General features: G+C 45.1%; 1 protein-coding gene across 2 annotated transcripts in view; it reads left to right on the forward strand.

Moving 5' to 3' along the window:
* Nucleotides 1-1,016: 1,016 nt before the first annotated feature.
* Nucleotides 1,017-22,249, forward strand: part of LOC147613285 (uncharacterized) — a 57,048-nt gene continuing 35,815 nt past the window's right edge. Inside the window, exons 1-3 of one of the 2 annotated variants that reach the window (XR_015263392.1) lie at nucleotides 1,017-1,911; nucleotides 2,047-2,118; nucleotides 2,228-2,359. Coding sequence is in view for 1 of the 2 variants with exons in the window: in XM_086782566.1 (XP_086638692.1) it covers nucleotides 1,072-1,911; nucleotides 2,047-2,079 (873 nt within the window). In the remaining variant the exon portion in view is untranslated. The remainder of the gene's footprint in view (nucleotides 1,912-2,046; nucleotides 2,119-2,227; nucleotides 2,360-22,249) is intronic. The other variant, XM_086782566.1, reaches the window with a different exon arrangement.

The raw sequence follows: 22,249 nt of genomic DNA on the forward strand, positions 1-22,249 counted from the left end.
CATGTGGTTGCATCTAGCACACAATATAAGAAACATTCCTCTTATTGGAGGGGAATTTTACCCCTTTTATGCAGTGTTGATACACCACCCCAACCCTCCCCTTCCTCTTCCTTTCTCTCGTCCGTCTTGTGTGTGTTTGTGTCAAGTTTTTCTTGAGGTTTTGAGAGGTGGTATTATTGAATATCTAGAAATAGCTTTTATAATGGTTATTTTGAAGTTTCTACGAATTCTTTTTGTGCTATTGATACATGAGAACTCTGGTGCACTATTTATATTACACTTTTACGCAGGCTTTATTTAATACCCAAGATAAAGCCTTAGTAAACCCTCTCATCCGGCTCATACTAGGGAGCCCCAACAGCTTTGAGCTACCTCCTGCTTCCCCCTATCTTTGTTCGTCTACCTGTATGCAGAGAGACGATTGTCTACATGCATGGAGTCAGACACACGACTGCTCCTCCTTCAATCCTACCCGATTGCTCCTCCTCCTTCAATCCTACCCGCTTTACCTTGCTCACTTCTTCTTCCTCCTCGTTCCATCATATCCCCTCCACCATTGTTGATCAACCTCGTTGGTTTTCCTCCTCGTCTAATGCTTCATTGCGCCCTCTAGAGAGGGAGACTACCTGCGCTAGCTTCGTCTTGGCACTCCCTGTGGATGCCTGGCTCAAAATAGAGAGGGGAAGAATGAGGTTCCGAGGAGAAGAGAGAGAGATGTCGAGAGGGATTTGCATGCACACCATGTGCCTAAGATAGAAGTTTCTTGAAATAAGAGAAATAGAAAGATTTTTGGCTTATTTCTTTCCACAAAGCGATTATAGAAGGATGAGAAAACAGTCCAAAACTTATTACAACCTTCAATGTGAAGCATTAAATTAATTAATGCGCCACAAAACTTGATGTTGGTGGCCTATTTTGATTAACTTTGCTTTAATTTTTGTCCAACAAAACACTCCTACCGAAGCACACGTTTAAAAAATGTAAGTGGTTGAATATAATATAGGCTTTGCTATATAGCATAAGCCCTAGGCCGGGGTTTTGGTTCTCCATTTTGAGTGAAAGCTGTCAGCAATGGAAGCTCTTCTTAGGGCTTCGACTTCACGCAGGGGCTGCAAAACAGTGTATCAGGTGTTCAAGCGCCACTTCGACCTCTCTTCTCTGCCGCAGCCGGGTCCTTATGTGCGCATGCGCCTGCACCCAGACTGGAAGCAGACGGACAACAGGATCCGCCGCATGGAGTCCAGGTTAGCAGACTTCCGCATCCTCTGTAATGATGTCCGCATTCAAAAAAACAGACTAGACGCAGGTGACAGTTCCATGCCCACAGCCAGACTCGAAGCCCTCATCAAACAGAAAGAATCAGAGGTTGTTGAAGAGAGAGCTGCCATCATTTCAGATCTTCAGAAGCTCACCGCAGCCTTTGTTGAAGGAGCTCAGAGAGAGTATGTTGCCCTCAGGAAGTTCTTCCTGCTCTTCCTTTACCATACCACTCGGCTTGCCTTTGAAACCCTATCTGATGCCGAGTTTGAAAAGCTCCTCACAGAGAACCCTGATGGTGTCTCCTTTGAGGTCCCTAACAAAGGCACTGTGTCTTTCCCCCCTCACCTCTGCAAGAAAATAGCAGAAGGCAAGAGGCTTTTTGTCACTACAACAGGTGTGGACACTTCACCGATCGCCATCGCCCTTGCCATCTTGCAGGCCCCGCACCAGAAACACTGTACCTCGCAGTATTGCAGAAGAGAGGATTGCATTGCTGTCAAAGCTGACTATGAAGAGATCTTTGAGATCTTCTTCAAGGAGAAACCTAGAGCCCTAGGTTTTCAGAAGGCTAGAGGGGAAATGTCTGCCGCTTTTGACGTCATGCTTACGCTACCAACGAAACAGTCCGAGAAGGAGCCAGAACCAGAGCCAGTGAGTCAAACTTTCACTTGTTTTCTAGACTCACTGTGGTGAATCATAACTATTTTCACACATTTGCTTGCAAACTGATTCTTTTTTGTCATCAATATAGTGTATCTAGGTTTTCACCTGCTAGCCTTTCTGCAGATCAAACAACAAGCCAGCTTACGAATCAGCTAATAGTAAATATTCACAGAGAAAGGACTAGGAAAACTTGCTGTAAGTAGCTCCTCCTCTAGTTTTTACTTGTCAAATTCTTGCAAGTTGAACTTTCCATGTGGGTGTGTGTGTGCGTGTGCACATACCCATACATGTTAATGTTGACCAGGTATGTGGTTCACCATTGATAATGCAATCACATGTTCTGACTAGACAAGGTGACACAGAGTGGCAAAACAAGAAGTTTAGCTCCCAAGGAGTTGCATAATTATCAAGAGAGTTAAAAGCCAAAAGAAAATGGGTTGGTGTGATCTTTTCTTATGGGCGTGTGAATTGTTTTTCCAACTCTTGTGTGTTTTTGAAACTTGGTTGGTGCATCTAAGTCTCAGTTGCCCTTAAGAAGTGGTTGGAGTTTTGTTTCCTGAAATTGGTAATGATGTATACATAACATAATAATTCATCTGGGAAGGAAGGTTTTCTGAATGAATTACTATTTAGTCTTGTGACTTGTCAACATACATTCTCTGGAGAACTCATGGGCAAAAACTGATCAAAATACCATCAATGATTACAGGTGGTTGTAAGAGTTTGAGATCATGCACTTTTATGGAGTTGCTTGTCCGGGTGTTTACATACTACTGGATAGAGCATGGCCACTGCCCATACATCTTGGACAGGGGATCTCACCCATCCAAGTCCCCGCCCCTATGTCTTGAGTAGGGGATTTCCCCCATTCAATGTCCTGCCTATATGATGGGCAGGTGATGATCTAAGTGTTAGCATTATTCATCTCCTGATTTATCCCAGGCAGCACCATATTTTTTCCCTAATGTTCAGGCCCTTGGTTGTAGGGTTGGCCACCCATTTCTCACATATTTATTTTGTCCAGTAGTGGGTCTTTTTCTAGAGCCAGTCGGCCAGCTCCTTGAGGAGCTACAAAGTTATATAAGGCCAGGCTCTTTCTCACTTGTACATACCTTGACAGGGGCTTCCAGGCCCGGGTCCTCCCTCAGGAGAGTTGCTCACCATGCCCGCACTTACGGGGACCACCCCTTGGACAGGGCTGATTGTATCATTGCTTCTTCTTCATTATGCAGATTTGTTTCCTTTCTCTAGGTGCCTATGTCTCATGCTTTCTGCTGCGCACTTTTGACATGGTATCAAAGCACCGGGTTGAGGCTCTTCTACAGAAGGTGTTTTGGCGTTTTTTCTGAGAGAGAAGGATTTCTGCGTTTTTCTATAGTGCTGGTTGCAGAGGAGGAGGGACTGTTTTGGCCTTGTCTAGGCGGCTAAAGGAGATACCTTTGGCTGCGTTTTCTGCAGAGTTGGGGCAGCAAGCAGGGGAGATACCTTTGGCTGTGTTTTCTTCAGAGTTGGGGCAGCAAGCAGGGGAGATACCTTTGGCTGCATTTTCTGCAAAGATGGGGCAGCAAGCAGAGGAGATACCTGTGGCTGCGTTTTCTGCAGAGATGGGGCAGCAAGCAGGGGAGATACCTGTGGCTGCGTTTTCCCCCAGAGGAGGTGCTGAAGGTGCTGTGCTTCCCTCTTCCCTCTCTTCTTCTTGGTACATGTGCTGCCGGCTGTTCAGCAGCGTTTTTTGCATTATCTCATCTGCGTTTCTGGAGGCAGTGGAGGTAGGTGTTCTTTTCAGGAATGGTGCCTTCCCACATGGCCTTGAGCCCTTACTTTGCCAATCTTTGCTTTGTCAGAGTTTTCAGATTCATGGGTGCACACTTGGATTCACATCCTTGAGGTGTGCGTGGAAGACAGTCCTTTCTCAACAACAGAGGGGGTCTATGAGTTTGTGCCAGTTCAGCATAGTTTTGTTGGTGTACAGGTGTTTCCTTTAGGTTCTCAGGGTGTTCACCTTGAGAGGGGGATGTGGTTACTTGAGCCACTCCTATTCCCCAGGCAGATGGCCTTCTGGATTACAGGGTACAAGCATAGGAGTCTTCATCCCTAGGATGAGCATTGATTTGGGAGCTTGGTGTATAGGTTGATATCGGCATTCATGCACAGGACGAAGCTGTTGTCGAGGTTCACAGGTACTTGCTCAATTGCAGGATGGGAACAGGATGCATGGTAGGTGTACAGGTTCATTGGGTACAGGTATGTACCAGTGGAGCAGCAGTTTGGAGCAGATGATTGACATCAGATTGTGCTTTGTGATGATGAGTTGTGGATGGTTGGTTCCACATGGACACGTGACTGGTTGGTTGGGAGCTTGCCAGCTGGGGGTGTCAGGTTTTGGCAGGAGAGCTTTCTTGAGCTCAGTGCCATAGTTAACACCAAAGAGCTCAAGGGGTGTTGCCATGTGATTGGGTGACCGATAGGGGTGTGTGAGTAGTAGTCCCATCATGCGACGGCGAGTTATGGATACAGGTTTCAAAGGTCAGGTGCAAGCAGGATTGTCAGCTACAGTGCTGGAGGTATGTTTCTTCCACTTGGAGTGTTAGCAGGATAGAGAGGCATTCTTGGACCAAGGGATACATGGAGATCCGGAAACCTTGTATCTGGAGATTGGTGCTCAACAAGCTCAGAGTTGGAGGCTTGAGTACTAGGGCTGATCTAGACATTGTGGGCCTCTAGGGTGTCTAGAGGGGGTGCCAACAGGGAGATAGTTTGGCGGTGTTCTCTAAGGAGCAGATTTTTTCTTGGAGGTAGAGTCAGACGACATCGTTTCTTGGGCTGACGAGGGAGCACATTGTGTGGACTAGTGTGATATAGATTGGGTTGGAGATATGGACATTTGGTGGTTCATTTTCTGGATTCTGTTGGACTTCTGGATCGGGAGAAGTTTCTTGGAGTACGTGGCAAAGGCGGGAGTAGATTGACTTTCTCGACTTGCTTTGGAGGTTTCCTTTTCCAGCTCCTTGGACCGGTTTCTCTACCAGGATCTGAGAGGGGGTGTTAGCATTATTCATCTCTTGGTAGTGTGCCCAAGTTGTGTATCAGGGGTGCCTAGATTTATCCCGGGTAGCACCATATTTTTTCCCTCATGTTCAGGCCCTTGGTTGTAGGGTTGGCCACCCATTTCTCACATTTATTTTGTCCATAAGTGGGTCTTTTTCTAGAGCTAGTCGGCTAGCTCCTTGAGGAGCTATAGAGCTATATAAGGCGAGGCTCTTTCTCACTTGTACATACCTTGACAGGAGCTTCCAGGCCCGTGTCCTCCTTCAGGGGAGTTTGGTAATCTATTTGAGCTCTCTTTGAATGATGATGTTGTAAATGTTGTTACTGCTCTAGGAGATCTTCATTGCAAGTTATGGCATCATCGATTTGTCCATTCATATTTTGCAAAGCTTCTTGATATTCATCATGGTGATCTTGTCAGAGGTGTGGATCTTAAACCTCGTCCTCATATGGGCATCTGTGAGTATTGTGCTCTTGGCAAGAGTCATTAACAACCTTTTCATATTTCTACCTCTACACATTCACATGCCCTTTTAGATCTCATTCATACAGATATTTGTGGACATTTTCCTTCCTCCAAATCTCACTATCGTTATTTCATTACCTTCACTGATTATTTCTCTCGTTTCACATATGTTTTTCTCTTGAGGCATAAGTCTAAAGCCTTTTCTATATTCAAGCAATATCAGAAAGCAGTTTAGCTTCATACTGGTCGCTCTATCAGGACTCTCTCGTTTCACATATGTTTTTCTCTTGAGGCATAAGTCCTTTTCTATATTTAAGCAGTTAACCGCACTTACGGGAACCACCCCTTGCACAGGGCTGATTGTATCATTGCTTCTTCTTCATTATGCAGATTTGTTTTCTTTCTCTTTGTGCCTATGTCTCACGCTTTCCGCTGCACACTTTTGGTCATTGCCATGTAATCCTTAACAACTTACATGACTAGGTTCAAAGCCTTAGATTTGTCTACTTCACTTTCAAGTGTCAAAGATTGATCAAGTCTCCTCGTGCTTTCATAAAAAAAGTTTGAGCATTGTTATTGCCAGTTCATATCGCTTGTCATAATGTTCCCTCACCCGACCAATCAAAAGTAAAAAAGCAAATGGGAGTAGATTTTGGTACATGCATCACTCTATTGAATGCTTGTGGACATTACAATGTAGTAAGGATGAGAATTGAAAAGCCCATGTTGTCATCAGATGGGCATTTTCCACACTCAACTTAACTTAGCTCAAGACCATCCACACCACACTTGGGCAGGAATGGACCATTTATCATGTGCATGCACATGGACATGCTAATCCTTGGGCTAATCCCTGAAGAGCAACAGATAAAGACAAGATTCAGGACTTGATTATGGAGACCAGAAAAGTGCTCTTCCTGAATTACATTAGCCGATTGCTGTGCTTTGTCATCAGAAGAGTCTGCTACTGCATTGCCTGCATCTTTCTTTTTCTCTTTTGCAATCCGCTTTCTACATTCATTGATGTAGTGGCTAGGCTTATGGCAGTAGTGACATTTGCCCTTCTTTTTAGGCTTGTTTGCATCCCCTTTGTCAGACTTTTCACCACCAGAAGAGGGCTGTCCATGACCACAGCCTTACTAGACTGTTGTCCCCCATGCTTAAAGCTCTTTGCTTTACCCTTATCCTTGGCTCTAAATGCCTTGTCTCCACCACGGTTGCTAGATAGGTTTGCTCTTCTTGCAAGAGTAAACCCACCAGCTCTTCAAAAGTGACGGGATCACCACCTCCTCTCATAGAGAGGTGGAGAGAGGTGTGAAAGCCCAAGTAGGAAGGTGGTAAAGAATGAAGAGTGTTGGTGACCAGCTGTCTGTCTGGGATAGACTCGTCAATGTTGAGCAATTGTTCCTGCAAATCTTTCACTTTGGTGAGATGATTTGACATGGAGTCACCCCATAGAAAGAAGATCCAATTGCCTCTTCAAGTAGGCAACTCTTACCTCGTTGCGTACCTGATACATTGCTTCCAATGTGTCCCATGCAAGCTTCGATGTCTTGCAAGACCGAATGTGTGGAATAATAGTCCTTTTCACTGAAAGGGCTATCAAGGACATGGCCTGTGCATCCCTAGTCCCATCTCTTCTGCTCTTGTGTGGGAGCAGGTTTTACCTCAGGAGCTCTTTGTTGGCTGTATGGTAAGTGGGCGTGTGTTGTCACCACACACGATGCCCCAAAGCCCTTTGGCTACTAGCAAATTACGGATCATGAAACTCCAGAGGGAGTAGTTTGATCCATCCAACTCGTGCTCCTGGGTGAGCACACCAAATACATCTGTAGCATTTTGAGCCATGTCGACAAAATACACCTGCAGGCAAACCAAACACCAATGTGCACTGCTAGGCAACCAAATGTCCTGTTCAAATTTTTACTTGCAACTTGAAGCAAGTATAAACCTGCACCAAATCCAATTACACACAATGTGTATACATATGTGACAAATCACTGTTGTAATCCCCAATTACATGCTCCAATCTGAAAAGCCCCAATTTTTATGCACTGCAATTGTTGCAATGTGTAGTCAATCGCCCAATTTTCACAAAAGCCCCAAATTTTTGCCTCTAGAAGAGGCTTAATTTACTGATTTTGAACTTAATTTGAAAAACCCCCAAATTCCAACCAAAGCAGCATGTTCAATTTTTGGCAATTTTGCATTAAATACTTATGGTGCTTGTTGCAATTTGCAAAGGGGAGTTTTGCCAAACCCCCAAAATTCGCTGAACCTGCACCAGAATGCCAAAAACTTTTTTTTTAATTTTCTTGTTTTTGTTGTTTGAAGTAAGAATACCTTCAATTGATCTAGTTGCTTTGATCCGAGCGCCCAGGCCGTGGAGTTGGCAAGCCCTGGGTCATGATCGGGAAAGAGCAAGCCGGACGGAGCTGGGACGGTCGAGATTTTGTAGGCCGGACGGAGTTGGGACGGTGGCGTGGAATGGGTCGGAGCTGGCACAGTCGGCGGGGCTGCGAGGTGCGAGTGCAGTTGGCGGCATAGCTGGTGGGTGGGGCGGCAGTGGAGCTCTTTGCACTAGTGTCGCCGGTCTGGGAGGCCGAATGTGGTGGCGATGGGCGATAGAAGCAGCGGCGAAGTTGACGGACGGAAGGCACCGCCGGACGGATTGCTCGACGGGAAGCTGGCTGACGGATTGCAGCGATAGACGGACGCATGCGATGGAAATCCGTAGTGATAGCCGAGCTCTAATACCAATTGTTGGTGGACTCACATAGCAATTGCATCCTGTGGATTAGGGTTAGGTGCAGGGAGAAGAAGCTCACGTGTCTATAGAGAGAGAGAGAGAGAGAGAGAGAGAGAGAGAGAGAGAGAGAGAGAGAGAGAATATAGAAGTACAAAAATCATATGGGTAGTGTCCTTTCACACTTGATATCCAAGGGGAAAAACCACATGGGAAAAAGTGCCCTTGGTTAAGCCCTGTTCACACGTAGCACTACCATAAGTGAGCGTATGCCTACAAATACCACACTTCTAGAGAGAACAAGCTCATGTGGTGAGACTGGGTTTGAATCTTGGCAAGGAACACAACTGGGATGGGTGACCTCCCGGGAACAAGTGGGATGGGTGACCTCCCGGGAAGTGGGAGGATCCATGTTTCCAACACTCTCAATGTCCAAGCCATTGAATATTGGCAAGAAAGCATCGTTCTTGGGTTCACCTCATTGCAAAGTTTTGGAGTTCCTAGCTCTAGATCCACCAAGACCACTCCCAATGTCACTCCTGACCAAAAAGTTAAGCAGGGCAAGACTAGGAGGAAGTTGTCTCAAGTTGCGAAGGCTTAGTATCAATGAGAATCATTGTTTTTGGTGCTCATCAAGGTTGTTAGAGGCGTTGGAGTTGTTTGGTATGAGGCGGGTATGGTATGCGCCTTGAAAGACTCGTATTATTTAGAGACGTTAGACGCGTGTTAAGAGGCATTTGTTATGTTACACACACATGTATGTATGTATGTATGTATGTATGAGAGAGAGAGAGAGAGAGAGAGAGAGAGAGAGAGAGAGAGAGAGAGAGGACCTTAGATAGTAGATTCTAAACCATTAATTTTTAAAGAAATTAAGCATGATTGAACATTAAAAAAAGTGAGTAGATAATAGATTCTTGATTCATCATTGAAGAGGGCACACATAAAAAAGATTCATACATGCCACACGGTCAAAAAGATTCATGGCCCAGGGACCAGGCTTCATACATCACTTAGAGTTCAAACTATTGGATCTACCACTAGGCAGCCTCACTCTCATTACTACTAGGAGAAGGCTCCTTACTAGATTTAAAATGAAAATCCCCATCTGAGATGAGATTGCCATCATCATCATACTCGGGGCTCCGAACATCTACGTCCTCAAGGGTTGCATCCTGACAAGGTGGTACGTCCTCTGTTGGAAATATTGTTCATCCCCAGATGGATTCCCTGCATGCTTGTATCTAGCCCATTTATGAGGCCTTGCACTGCGCACCATTTTTAGGTCTCTTTTTTTAGCTTTTTTTCAGTATTTCATGGACCCAAGTAAGGACTTGGGATGATTTCAAGAAACAATTCTAGAAGCAGTTCCTATCCAAGAATTTCGAAGACAATGTTATTATGGTATGGGAGCAACTTTCCCAAAATGAAAATGAGAATGAGAATGAGAATGATTCGGTTCAAACCTTTTGTGACAGGTTTTGTAGTCCTTATATGAGGGTAACACCTTTCAAGCACATATGTTGATCGAGATCAACAAATCGTATCCAGGATTATTTGTAGGTGTGCCCTATTGAGACTCTCAAGATGTTATGATTTCTGCTTTTGTGGGAGAAAATATGAACATGAAGAATGTCTGAGGATCTTCAAAACATCAAACTCCAAGAAGGATGGACAGTCCTTCAAGAAGGAATAGTCTCACCAAAAGAGGGTTTGGAAAAGAAGCCGAGGGTGAGCTGTTTGTGGTTGAGTGTGATACATGTGGAGATTGCATTCGGGTTGTTTTGAGTTAGGATGGATAGGCGGTGGGTTTTGAAAGCTATCGACTTCAACATGCGGAAAGGCATCTACAGGTTTATGAGAAGGAACTTCTAGCTGTGATTCATGCCTTAACGATTTGGAAGCATTATTTGCTTGGGGCTGAATTTATAGTGAAGACAGATCATCAGATTTAGCCGTATACTTCAACATGCCGAAAGACATATACAGGTTTATGAGAAGAAACTTCTAGGCGAGATTCATGCCTTTATGATTTGGAAGCATTATTTGCTTGGGGCTGAATTTATGGTGAAGACGGATCATCAGAGTTTATGGTATTCCCTTATCCAAACCATGTTTTTAGAGAAGCATATGTTATGGGCAAACTTTTTGTCCATGTTTCACTTTCAAATTCATCACGCCAGGTGGTAGCAAATGGTCTATCATCATGCAGACCACATAATGAGTCTGTGACCTTTTCCTATCATCGGAATTTGATGGCTATGAGAGATCTGTACGCGAATGATGATGATTTTAAGGATATATGAGCCAAGATACAGATTGGTGAATGGACTTCTCATTATGTTATCATGTAAGGTTATCTTATAATGGATAATCGTGTTTGTGTTACACGTGATTTGAGGCTCAAGGTTATGGAGTTGCACATGCAGCTCCTGAAACCGGGCTATGGACACATAACGCAGTAATTCTTTCAATTAAATACTTGGACTTTATGACACACACACAAACAGAATCCTCGCTCCCTCGCTCAACACCAGATTGGCCCCGAAGTCCGGCGCCCCTTGCGGTATTTATTTCTTGATTAAGAGATTGAAAATAGAAAGCGAGAGTGCAATTAGGCACTCTACCTGTTCTTGCTGAAGTTAACAAGTTCTGGGAGAATTTTTCCAGCATAACAACACTAAAACTGTCCCAAAACAACTCAGAATGAATCCCTACTGATTGAGTTCACTTCCACAGGTCTCAACCTACCCATTAGAGTCCAAAACAGTGAATTTCAGCTTGCTGTATTTTCTGTACAGACCTGTTTTCAGCTCTGTACAACCACCACACTGTCCTGGTAGACCCTAGCAAGGTCTCTCTGCAATCTGGCAACAACTGGGCCTTGGAACAGCCCCTGAACAGTCCAAAAACAGCACTGATTTAGTGCTGAATTGGACACCTGCGTGGTGAGGTAACTACCCTCACCGGTTCCTGCTTTGGAGCAGCAATTAGCTGCTCCTGTTCCTGTCAAAGGAGGCTCTTGCCTCAGCCAAAAAGCATATTCCCCACACAGCTGTACATAATTCATGAGAGTAGCCCACTAGAGTGGCATTACCATAGCTGAATATAGGTTAAGAGAGGCTGTGGGGAGCAAGCTCAACCCTCAGTACATAGAGAACAGAGAAGGGGAAGCTCCAATAGCGCTTAACCTGCAACAATCCACCTGTCGACTACAAAAATGAGCCCAGGGGGAAGATAATCAAGCGCCCAACCTCCTGTACTTAGAAACTGGCCTAAAAGTTGCCACATGGCAGTCATGCAGCTCATTTCCCGTTCCAGTCTTTTGGTCTAAAAATCTCCCAATCTGCTAACATTTTGACATCAGTCCTTTGGTGATTATTGATCCTTGCAACATTCCGGAGAGATTGACGCGAAGAGATTTCAAATCTGATCACTGTCCAAAAATAGCAATTTCCCTAAATTTTAGGGATGACGTCATCTGCATTCCTTATGGTCTCCTGACCATCTTTGACCTCTATGGTCTGTCATGGCCCTGTGAAAATGGAGCAGGACAAGTGTGGGCATGGTGGTTGCAGGGTCAGAATATTTTATGATTCACATGGGGGGTGCCCGGACAGTGTTCAAAGATGTGTGGACAACCCTAGGTGTGAAGGGGGAACATTAAAACATTAACTTTTAATGTTTATAAAAGTTGCCCCTAGGCCTTAGTGGCCCTAGGGAACTTATTCAAGTTGGGCCCTAGGGATTATTATTATTTTTGGGGGAGGAGCCACTTTTGGAGAGTTTCTCTCTCTTCTCTCTCTCTCTCTTCCCTTTTGGGAGTCGTGGAGCAAAAGCATGTATTCTATGCGTGGAGAAGCTGAAGAAAGGGGAGGCGGCTGCTGAAGATCAGAACTGTTGCTGATTTTCTGAGAGAACCAGCCGTACAGCACTGTACGGCCAGAGCAGGACTCTCTCTCTCTCTCTCTTTCTCTCTCCTGTTGCTGGCGGCGCACAAGCTGTTGCTGTTAGGGGCTGCGCAGAAGGCCTGTGCAGGCTGCACAGCTTGTTTTTCAGCAGGTACACTTGGTACGGCTGCCGTACAGTGTACGGGCAGCAAGGTACAGACGGTACAGTTGCTGCAGAAGTGTTTACAGGTACTGGACAGACCTGTACATGCTGATTCAGACAGGTACAGAAGTGGACAGCAGGCTGTTTTTGCAAGTACAACGCCTGGCACGCATCCCGAGGCGGTACAATCAAGTACAGTGCTGATTTTCAGATCTGTACTTTCAAGGACAGCATAGGAGTGAGCATCAGGAGGAAGATACAGGCAAGTGCAAGCACATGTGTGAAGCAGGATTGTGGGTTCAAGTGCCTGCAGGCACAGATTGGTGCTGTTGCCTCCTCCAGAGTTGTTTCACGAGCTGAACTTGGTAAGCCTTGACTCTGTTCATCCATCTCTCTTTCTATTGCTTGATGTCTGCTACAGGTATGTATTATCTGGCTCCTTGTGAGAGGAGGAGAATAGCAGATTGACAAGAGATTAAGACAGGGATTGAACAGCACATGTATGTTGAGCTGAGAATATGTATCATGCTTATGAGTTATGCCAGATGTATGCCCATGGCTGGCCTGCTTTGTGAACTTGGCTGATCAGAGGGAGGCACAGTGTGTTGCTTGAGGACACAGATCTGTGTGCATAGATCCTCTGTGCTGAGAAGGATTTGTGGGCAGTCAGATTGGACTACAGGTGTAAACTCTTGGCTGGTTTTTGTTTTGTACTCAGCCATACATATTATTTTAATGGAATAAAGAAATACCGCAAGGGGCGCCAAGCTTTGGGGCCAACAGGTGTCGTTGTGTATTCAGATTTGGGCACTCTAGCTCCAATCTGTGTTTGGTTTTTCATCTAGACTACAAGTGGACGTGTGTTAGCTCTTACCGCACTCTGGTTTTCTATCAGAGGCCGGTTTCAAGGTTCCGTTGCCGGGACCAATCATCAACTTTCTGAAGGGGGTGAGCTCGTGGTTGTTTTGGAGAAAGCCATCGCTGAAAATTCAGCAACCATGTCTGATACAGAGGAAGAGTACTTCTATCAAGAAGAAGAAGAGCAAGAGACTTCTCCTGAAAGAGATGTATCTGAGGATATTTTTGCAGGAGAACAGGCTGCAGATGTTGAGCCTTATGAGGATGTAACACAGCCAGAAGATGTGCATGGTAAAGAGGATGATGATGCTCGGTTCAAAGATCGCTTGGCTAGTGTTATGGATACTTTTATGCAGCTCACACAGAGCGAGAGATTTGCTGAATTTATGAGATCTCGCTCAGAGCCCCGCACAGAGCCCCAGAAAAAGAAGAAGAAGGTTCGTTCGAAGAATCTTTCTCATGGTCATAGTGGTACCACTCCACAGGATCCATCTCCTGCCCAGTTTCCGAACATGCAGCATGCTTTTGGTGCTAACCCACAGAGTTCCTTCTATGGACAGCCACCTATTCCTCAGCAGAACATGCATCCAGGGTACTTTGGTGGTGGCTCAGTGTTTCAATCCATGACTGGGGGTTATCCTCAGGGAGGCATGGGTATGTATGGGCCTTTTGGAGCCAATTTTCAGCCTGGCATGCAAGGGAATATGTATGGTGGTATGCAGTCCGGTATGCAAGGAAATGTGTTTGGAAGCATGCAACCTGGAATGCAAGGCAATATGTTTGGTGGCATGCAGCCAGGTATGCAGCATGGAATGTATGGAAACATGGCTGGGATGTATGGTATCCCTGGTGTTGGAATGGGAAATGTTGACCCAATGATGGGTATGAATGTTGGGGGCAGCAATCTCACGAAACCACTTCCATATGATAATCTAACGCCTATGGGAAAGGCAAAGGATTACAAGGAAGGGGGAGCTGCAGTGAAGTTTGACACTTTCAGTGGGGCCAAGGATAAATTGAAGGCACTTACCTTTTTACAGCAGTTTGATGCTGCTTTTTCTGGTGGGAATTACACAGAGTCCTCGAAGGTGAGGAAAGCTGCCACTTTTCTCAAGGGCAATGCTTTGCAGTGGTGGTCTACTCTTCTTTTGCAGGGCATAGCACCCACCACATGGGTCCAATTCAAACAGGTTTTCTCTTCCGTATGGCTCACATCTACATTTGAGGTGGATGTTATGACAGCATGGCACAAGCTGGATGCTTCAAAGTGTGATAGTTTGGAAGACTATAACAAGAAGTTTTGGGAAGCTCTACTCCCAGTGACTTCTTATCGTGCCGTGCCATTATCTGAGCAGGTAGAGAAGTATTGTTGTGGGCTGCCCAAGGAGGTACGCGATTACTGTATAAAGACAAGAGTAACGAACATGTCACAGATGATTGAAAATGCTATGACAGCCAATGCGTTACTCACAGGTGGTTCATCTGGATTTAAAGGCAGTAAGAAATTGGGCAAGAAAGCTGAAAAATTTGGGCATGCTTCTCGTGATGCTAAAGGGTCTACAGAGACAAAGTATAAGAAGTTGCCAATGCCCAAAAGGACTTCTGAGGAAAGACAGGCTTTGAGAGATGCTCAAAAGTGTTTTTACTGTACTGAAGAGGGGCATATGTCATTCAATTGTCCCAAGAGAACGTCCAAGAAGGATCCTGACAATAAAGGAGAGCCCAAGCCAAAGAAACCAAAGCCTTCTGCAGGTTTAGTTCCTGATCTTGTGGGTGAGCAGCTAAGTGGTGAAGCTACAGAGTTGTGCAGGGCATGGGGCAAAGTGAGAGATCAGAATGCTTTGATCTTCTTTGACACAGGTGCTAGAGCCAACTTCATTTCACCAGATTTGGCTGGCCGATTGGGGATTCGCGCAGAGGAGATGGGGCCGTTACATGAGGCAAATATGGCTTGTCCAGGGTATGCAGAACCTGTTACTCCTATCATTGGGAAGCTTCGGCTTCATTTGTAGGGTTATGTGGACAGCGAAGAGTTCTTCATCATGCCTTTGGATGGCTGTGATGTTTTGTTGGGGATGCCATGGTGCCACAGGGTACATGCGGTGGTGGATACTTACAATAGGAAAATTACTCTGACTCATAGAGGGAAAGAGCATGTATTGGATGTAAAACTCAAAGGGGAATCTGTTCCTATTGTATCCGCTTCGGCGATTTCATCAGTAATGAAAAAGCATCTTTCCGCGTACTTGATTTATGTAAAGGATGCACAGGATGATGAGTCTAAGTCTAATTTGTCAATGTTAGATAAAGACAGGGCTGATTTCTTAAGTGAGTTTCAAGACTGTTTTTCCGAGTCATTGCCAGGAGAATTACCTCCTGAGAGGCCAGAAGATCATGCCATAGATCTGATTCCTGGTAGTACTCCACCGAATAGACCGCCGTATCGTGTTAGTGCAGCCCAACAGGAAGAGATTATGAGTCAGGTACAGGAGCTATTGAATAAGGGGTTGATACAGCCTAGCTCATCACCCTTTTGCTCACCTGTGCTCTTAGTGCAGAAGAAGGATGGTTCTTGGCGCATGTGTATTGATTACAGGGCGCTGAATAAGAATACCATCAAGAATCGATTCCCCATACCAAGGATCGATGACATCTTGGACCGCTTACAGGGCTCCACAGTTTTTAGTCGTATTGACTTGAAAAGCGGGTATCATCAGATACGCATTAGACCCGAGGATGTGCATAAGACAGCATTCCGAACCACATTTGGGTTGTATGAGTTCTTGGTTATGCCCTTTGGTTTGACGAATGCGCCTGCCACATTTAACCGAATGATGGACAGGATTTTCCGACCTCATAGAGAGTTTGTGGGCACATTCTTTGATGATATGATTGTGCATTCACAAACTGAGGAAGAGCATAGAAGGCATTTGGCCATTGTGTTTGCAGAACTCAGAAACCATAGGTTGGTGGTTAATGGCAAGAAGAGTGAGTTTTTCTTGCAGGACATACATTTCTTGGGGCATATTGTGTCTGGTCATGGAGTCCGTATGGATCCAGCAAAGGTGGAAGCAATACTTAATTGGCCAGCTTTGAGGACCGTGCATGATGTACGCAGCTTTCTAGGATTGTGTTCCTATTACAGGCGTTACATACGGCACTTTGCTGAAATTGCTTCGCCTCTTCATGCTTTGACGAAGAAAGCAATTCCGTTTAGATGGGCTGATCGGGAAATTACAGCATTCAAAAAGCTCAAAGAAAAGCTTACTTCGGACCCAGTATTGGTGTTACCGGACCTCCGAAAGGCTTTTGTTGTCCAGTGTGATGCATGTGGAAGTAGCATTGGTGCAGTTCTCATGCAAGAAGGACACGTGATAGCCTATGAGAGTAGAGTTTTGCAAGATGCCGAGAAGCATTTACAGGTGTATGAGAAAGAGATGTTGGCTGTAATTCACGCTCTTTCTACATGGAAACACTATTTGCTTGGGGCTGATTTCACTGTGCAGACAGATCATCAGACCTTGCGATATTTCCTCACGCAGACTAAGCTTTCAGAGAAGCATATGCGTTGGGCAAACTTTTTGTCAATGTTTCACTTCCAGATTGTGCATGTGGAAGGCAAAAAGAATGTAGTGGCAGATGCTTTGTCACGCAAGCCACAGGTCTCTGCAGTTTCACTTGCTTATCACCATGAGCTTGATGAAATGAAAGAGCAGTATGCCCATGACGAGGATTTTGAAAGGTTGTATGATCAGATGTCTGAGGGTCAGCGGCATGAGCATTACACTCTTAGAGATGGGTTTTTATTGATGCATGGCAGACTGTGTGTTACCAGGCCATTGCGACTCAAGGTTATGATTGAAAGTCATGCTCCACCGTATGCAGGTCATAGAGGTATTGACGCCACGGTCAAAGCAGTGGAGACTTTCTTTTATTGGCCAACCTTGAGGAGAGATGTTGACGCCTTTGTGAGGCAATGCATCGTATGTCAGAAGGTAAAGTTTGACCGTCAGAAGACACCAGGGTTATTACAGCCTTTACCTATTCCGGATAGACCTTGGGAGAGCATTGCCATGGATTTTGTATTTGATCTTCCACGGACACAAACGGGAAATGATGGTATCTGGACAATCATATGCAGGTTCAGTAAGCAGGCTCATTTCATTCCCGTGAGGAAGACAATTAAAGTGGATCATATGGTGAAGTTGTTCATGGCGAACATCTTCAAGTATCATGGCTTGCCTACGTCTATCATTAGTGACCGTGATCCACGGATGACGAGTTTGTTTTGGAGAGGGTTGTTTGACAACATGGGTACAACTCTCAAGTTTTCATCGTCATTTCATCCACAGACAGATGGTCAGTCAGAAGAGGCTAACTCTACAGTGTTGGATCTTCTAAAGTGTTATGTGTCAGAGCACAAGCAACAATGGGAAAAGTATCTTCCTTTGGTGGAGTTTGCATATAACAACACTGTACATAGCTCGACAGGCAAGGCGCCTTTTGAGATTGTAGAAGGAGGGAAGAAGATACCACCCATTTTGCATACAAAGGATAAGATTTTTGAGGCTGATCAGTATGTGGAGAGCTTGGATGAAGCTTATCGGAGAGTTAAGTTGGCCCTCCAGAAAACTCAGCAGAAGCAAAAGAAAGCCGCAGACCGTCACAGACGTGATTTACAGTTTGCATTGGGTGATTGGGTTCTTTTGCGTTTTGAAAAGGCTAGACTCAAGAAGATGAAGGGTAAAGAGCGCTTATTCCCTAAGTTGAGTATGCGATATTATGGGCCTTTTCAGGTTTTGGAAAAGATTGGTGAGGTAACCTATCGTTTGAAGTTACCAGATCACTGGAGGATTCACAATGCTTTTCACGTGAGTCTTCTTAGACCTTTCCGTGGGGATGTGCCTGAGGATGTATCAGATGAGGCTCAGCCGGAAGTTGAGGAACTTGATGAGGTTCTGATTCCAGAGCAGATACTGGCACATAAACAAAGGAAGGTACGAGGTAAAGTTTCCCGTCGCTATCTTGTGAAGTTCAAGAACTATTCACCGATGGATGCGAAGTGGATGGAGGAAGGTGACTTAACAGATTCACCTCAGGTTTTGCAGCTTTATCTCGATGCCTTTGAGTTAGAGCCGACTCTTATTGTGGCTCATTCAGGTTCAGCAGAGCATGGGTCTGGAGCATTACCTGATGCTCAAGAGGGGGGTAGCACCTCCACTCCCTTGATACAGACAGGCTCAGATGACATCTAGAGGTCGCTTGGTGCAGATTTTATCTCATCCGAAGGTACTGAGGCTGACAGTACATCTGTTTATGGGACTTCTATGATATATGTGTACTAGTCACATGGAAATTTTTGTGGATATGTATGGTTCACAGTGGTATACAACTTGGACTATTACTATGCCATTGGTTTACAGTGAATATTGATACATGTGTATGGCTCAGAGAGATTGGGACGCTGATCTTGCCATATTGTATATTTCACTTTGGATATTTTGATGCATCACCAGAATGCAATCGAGGACGCTTGCCATCTTTCAAGAGGGGGGTATGTCATGGCCCTGTGAAAATGGAGCAGGACAAGTGTGGGCATGGTGGTTGCAGGGTCATAATATTTTATGATTCACATGGGGGGTGCCCGGACAGTGTTCAAAGATGTGTGGACAACCCTAGGTGTGAAGGGGGAACATTAAAACATTAACTTTTAATGTTTATAAAAGTTGCCCCTAGGCCTTAGTGGCCCTAGGGAACTTATTCAAGTTGGGCCCTAGGGATTATTATTATTTTTGGGGGAGGAGCCACTTTTGGAGAGTTTCTCTCTCTTCTCTCTCTCTCTCTTCCCTTTTGGGAGTCGTGGAGCAAAAGCATGTATTCTATGCGTGGAGAAGCTGAAGAAAGGGGAGGCGGCTGCTGAAGATCAGAACTGTTGCTGATTTTCTGAGAGAACCAGCCGTACAGCACTGTACGGCCAGAGCAGGACTCTCTCTCTCTCTCTCTCTCTTTCTCTCTCCTGTTGCTGGCGGCGCACAAGCTGTTGCTGTTAGGGGCTGCGCAGAAGGCCTGTGCAGGCTGCACAGCTTGTTTTTCAGCAGGTACACTTGGTACGGCTGCCGTACAGTGTACGGGCAGCAAGGTACAGACGGTACAGTTGCTGCAGAAGTGTTTACAGGTACTGGACAGACCTGTACATGCTGATTCAGACAGGTACAGAAGTGGACAGCAGGCTGTTTTTGCAAGTACAACGCTTGGCACGCATCCTGAGGCGGTACAATCAAGTACAGTGCTGATTTTCAGATCTGTACTTTCAAGGACAGCATAGGAGTGAGCATCAGGAGGAAGATACAGGCAAGTGCAAGCACATGTGTGAAGCAGGATTGTGGGTTCAAGTGCCTGCAGGCACAGATTGGTGCTGTTGCCTCCTCCAGAGTTGTTTCACGAGCTGAACTTGGTAAGCCTTGACTCTGTTCATCCATCTCTCTTTCTATTGCTTGATGTCTGCTACAGGTATGTATTATCTGGCTCCTTGTGAGAGGAGGAGAATAGCAGATTGACAAGAGATTAAGACAGGGATTGAACAGCACATGTATGTTGAGCTGAGAATATGTATCATGCTTATGAGTTATGCCAGATGTATGCCCATGGCTGGCCTGCTTTGTGAACTTGGCTGATCAGAGGGAGGCACAGTGTGTTGCTTAAGGACACAGATCTGTGTGCATAGATCCTCTGTGCTGAGAAGGATTTGTGGGCAGTCAGATTGGACTACAGGTGTAAACTCTTGGCTGGTTTTTGTTTTGTACTCAGCCATACATATTATTTTAATGGAATAAAGAAATACCGCAAGGGGCGCCAAGCTTTGGGGCCAACAGGTGTCGTTGTGTATTCAGATTTGGGCACTCTAGCTCCAATCTGTGTTTGGTTTTTCATCTAGACTACAAGTGGACGTGTGTTAGCTCTTACCGCACTCTGGTTTTCTATCAGAGGCCGGTTTCAATGGTCACTTCAGAATCTGCTTAGAAATCAAGATACAGTGACCTTTCAGGCGGCGGCCACTAACTGGTGTGAACCGTCGCTTCTGGCCAAATCCACTGGCCTATCCTTTCATCCAGTGGCCATGTCCTGTTCACTGGTAGTCACATTTCAGTGCATATCTCAGGCTTGGCCATCCACTGGTCCAATGTCCCATTGGGTGACCCAACTGACAATTTAATGGCCCTAGCTCTTCCAAGAGATCCGGGGGAAAGCAACAACAGCCAAAGAAAGAAAAAGAAAAAGATATTTATATAAAGAAATAAATAGGGAAAACAATTGCAGCAAAGTACACTACCTGGTGACATAACCCCCCCTCTTGAAAGAGGCAAACGACCTCGATTGCAAGTCCACATGCTAACGGATGACACAGGACGATCACAAGATTCCCCAGGTGATTAGTGCCACCGCATATATCTCTTGCTAACGGATGACACAGGACGATGATAGGAAAACCCCACTACCATTAGTGCCATCGCAAGTTCAAGCCTGTCAAATACATGTTTCCGGATGCAACACAGGGCAATAGCACATGTCCTGTACTATTAGTGTCACAACATGTAAATCATTTCATTGGAAGTGTAACAGATACAACTTCGAAGCACTGAAAGTCCATTCATTCATTCATTGACAACAAATGTCAAAACTGTACATTGCCAAACATATGATACAAGTGTACAGGTCATTCAAAATTCAGCTTCAAAAAACAGATCATGTCACTGTAGTGTCTAACAGGAAAGCTTCCTTGTAAAGTTGCAGCAACTGAGGTGAATCAGCCAGTTCAACCTCATCCATCCATTTAGCATCCATTGGTGAATAGTTCTTGAACTTCACCAAATATCTTCTGACAACTTTCCCTTTCACTTTCCTGTCCTTATGTGCCAGAATCTGTTCAGGAATCAGAATTTCATCTAATTCCTCAACTTCAGGCTGTTCCTCAGGCATCAAATCCTCTGGCACATCTCCAACAAAAGGCCTCAATAGGCTCACATGGACTGCATTGTGGATCTTCCATGGCAATTTCAGCTTGTATGCCACATCACTGATCTTCTCTGAGACTTGGAAAGGACCATAATATCGCATACTCAGCTTAGGAAACATACGTTCCTTGCCCTTTCTCTTTCTCAATCGTGCCTTTTCAAAGCGCAATAAGACCCAGTCATTTTCTTTAAACAAGAGCTCTTGACGATGCATGTCAGCAGCTCTTTTCTGCTTAGCTTGTGACTTTTCCAAGGCATATTTGACCTTCTTATACGCTTCTTGCCATCCCTCAACATACCGATCTGCTTCAAATATCTTATCCTTTGTCTGCAGAATGGGAGGTACTTTCTTGCCACCTTCAACAATTTCAAAAGGCGCCTTGCCAGTAGAGGAATGCACTGTATTGTTGTAAGCATACTCTACCAATGGCAAATAATTGTCCCAAGCTGCCTTATGCTCTGACACATAACATTTCAGCAGATCCAAGACAGTAGAGTTAGCCTCTTCAGACTGCCCATCAGTTTGAGGATGAAAAGAAGATGAGAATTTCAAGGTCGTGCCCATATTCTCAAACAATGCTCTCCAAAACAAGCTAGTCATCCTTGGGTCTCTATCACTGACAATAGACTGTGGCATACCATGGTATTTAAAGATATTCTGCATGAAAATCTTAACCATGTGCTCTGGTTTAATCTTCTTTCTAACAGGAATGAAGTGTGCCTGCTTGCTGAATCTGCATATAACAGTCGAGATTCCATCATTCCCTGTAGTTGTTCTTGGAAGATCAAAAATGAAGTCCATGGCAATACTTTCCCATGGCCTCTCTGGAATAGGCAGTGGTTGCAATAACCTAGGTGCCTTCTGTCTGTCAAACTTGACCTTCTGGCATACTAGGCAAGATCTGACATAAGCATCAAGATCACGTCTCAAAGCTGGCCAATAAAAGAAAGTCTCAACCGCTTTCACTGTAGCATCAATACTTCGATGTCCAGCATACGGTGGAGCATGACTTTCTAGCATTATATAGGAGTGACAGGAACTGAATGCCCAGGGCATGCCAAATCAGCCTGTCCAACTGGTCCCATCTCTTTAGCACGAATTCCCAACTTGGCTGCGAATGCCGGTGAAATAAAGTTGGCTCG

This window comes from Cibotium barometz, chromosome 44 (genome assembly GCF_041138505.1).
Source record: "Cibotium barometz isolate CiBa-2024 chromosome 44, ASM4113850v1, whole genome shotgun sequence".
Classification (NCBI taxonomy): Eukaryota; Viridiplantae; Streptophyta; class Polypodiopsida; order Cyatheales; family Cibotiaceae; genus Cibotium; species Cibotium barometz.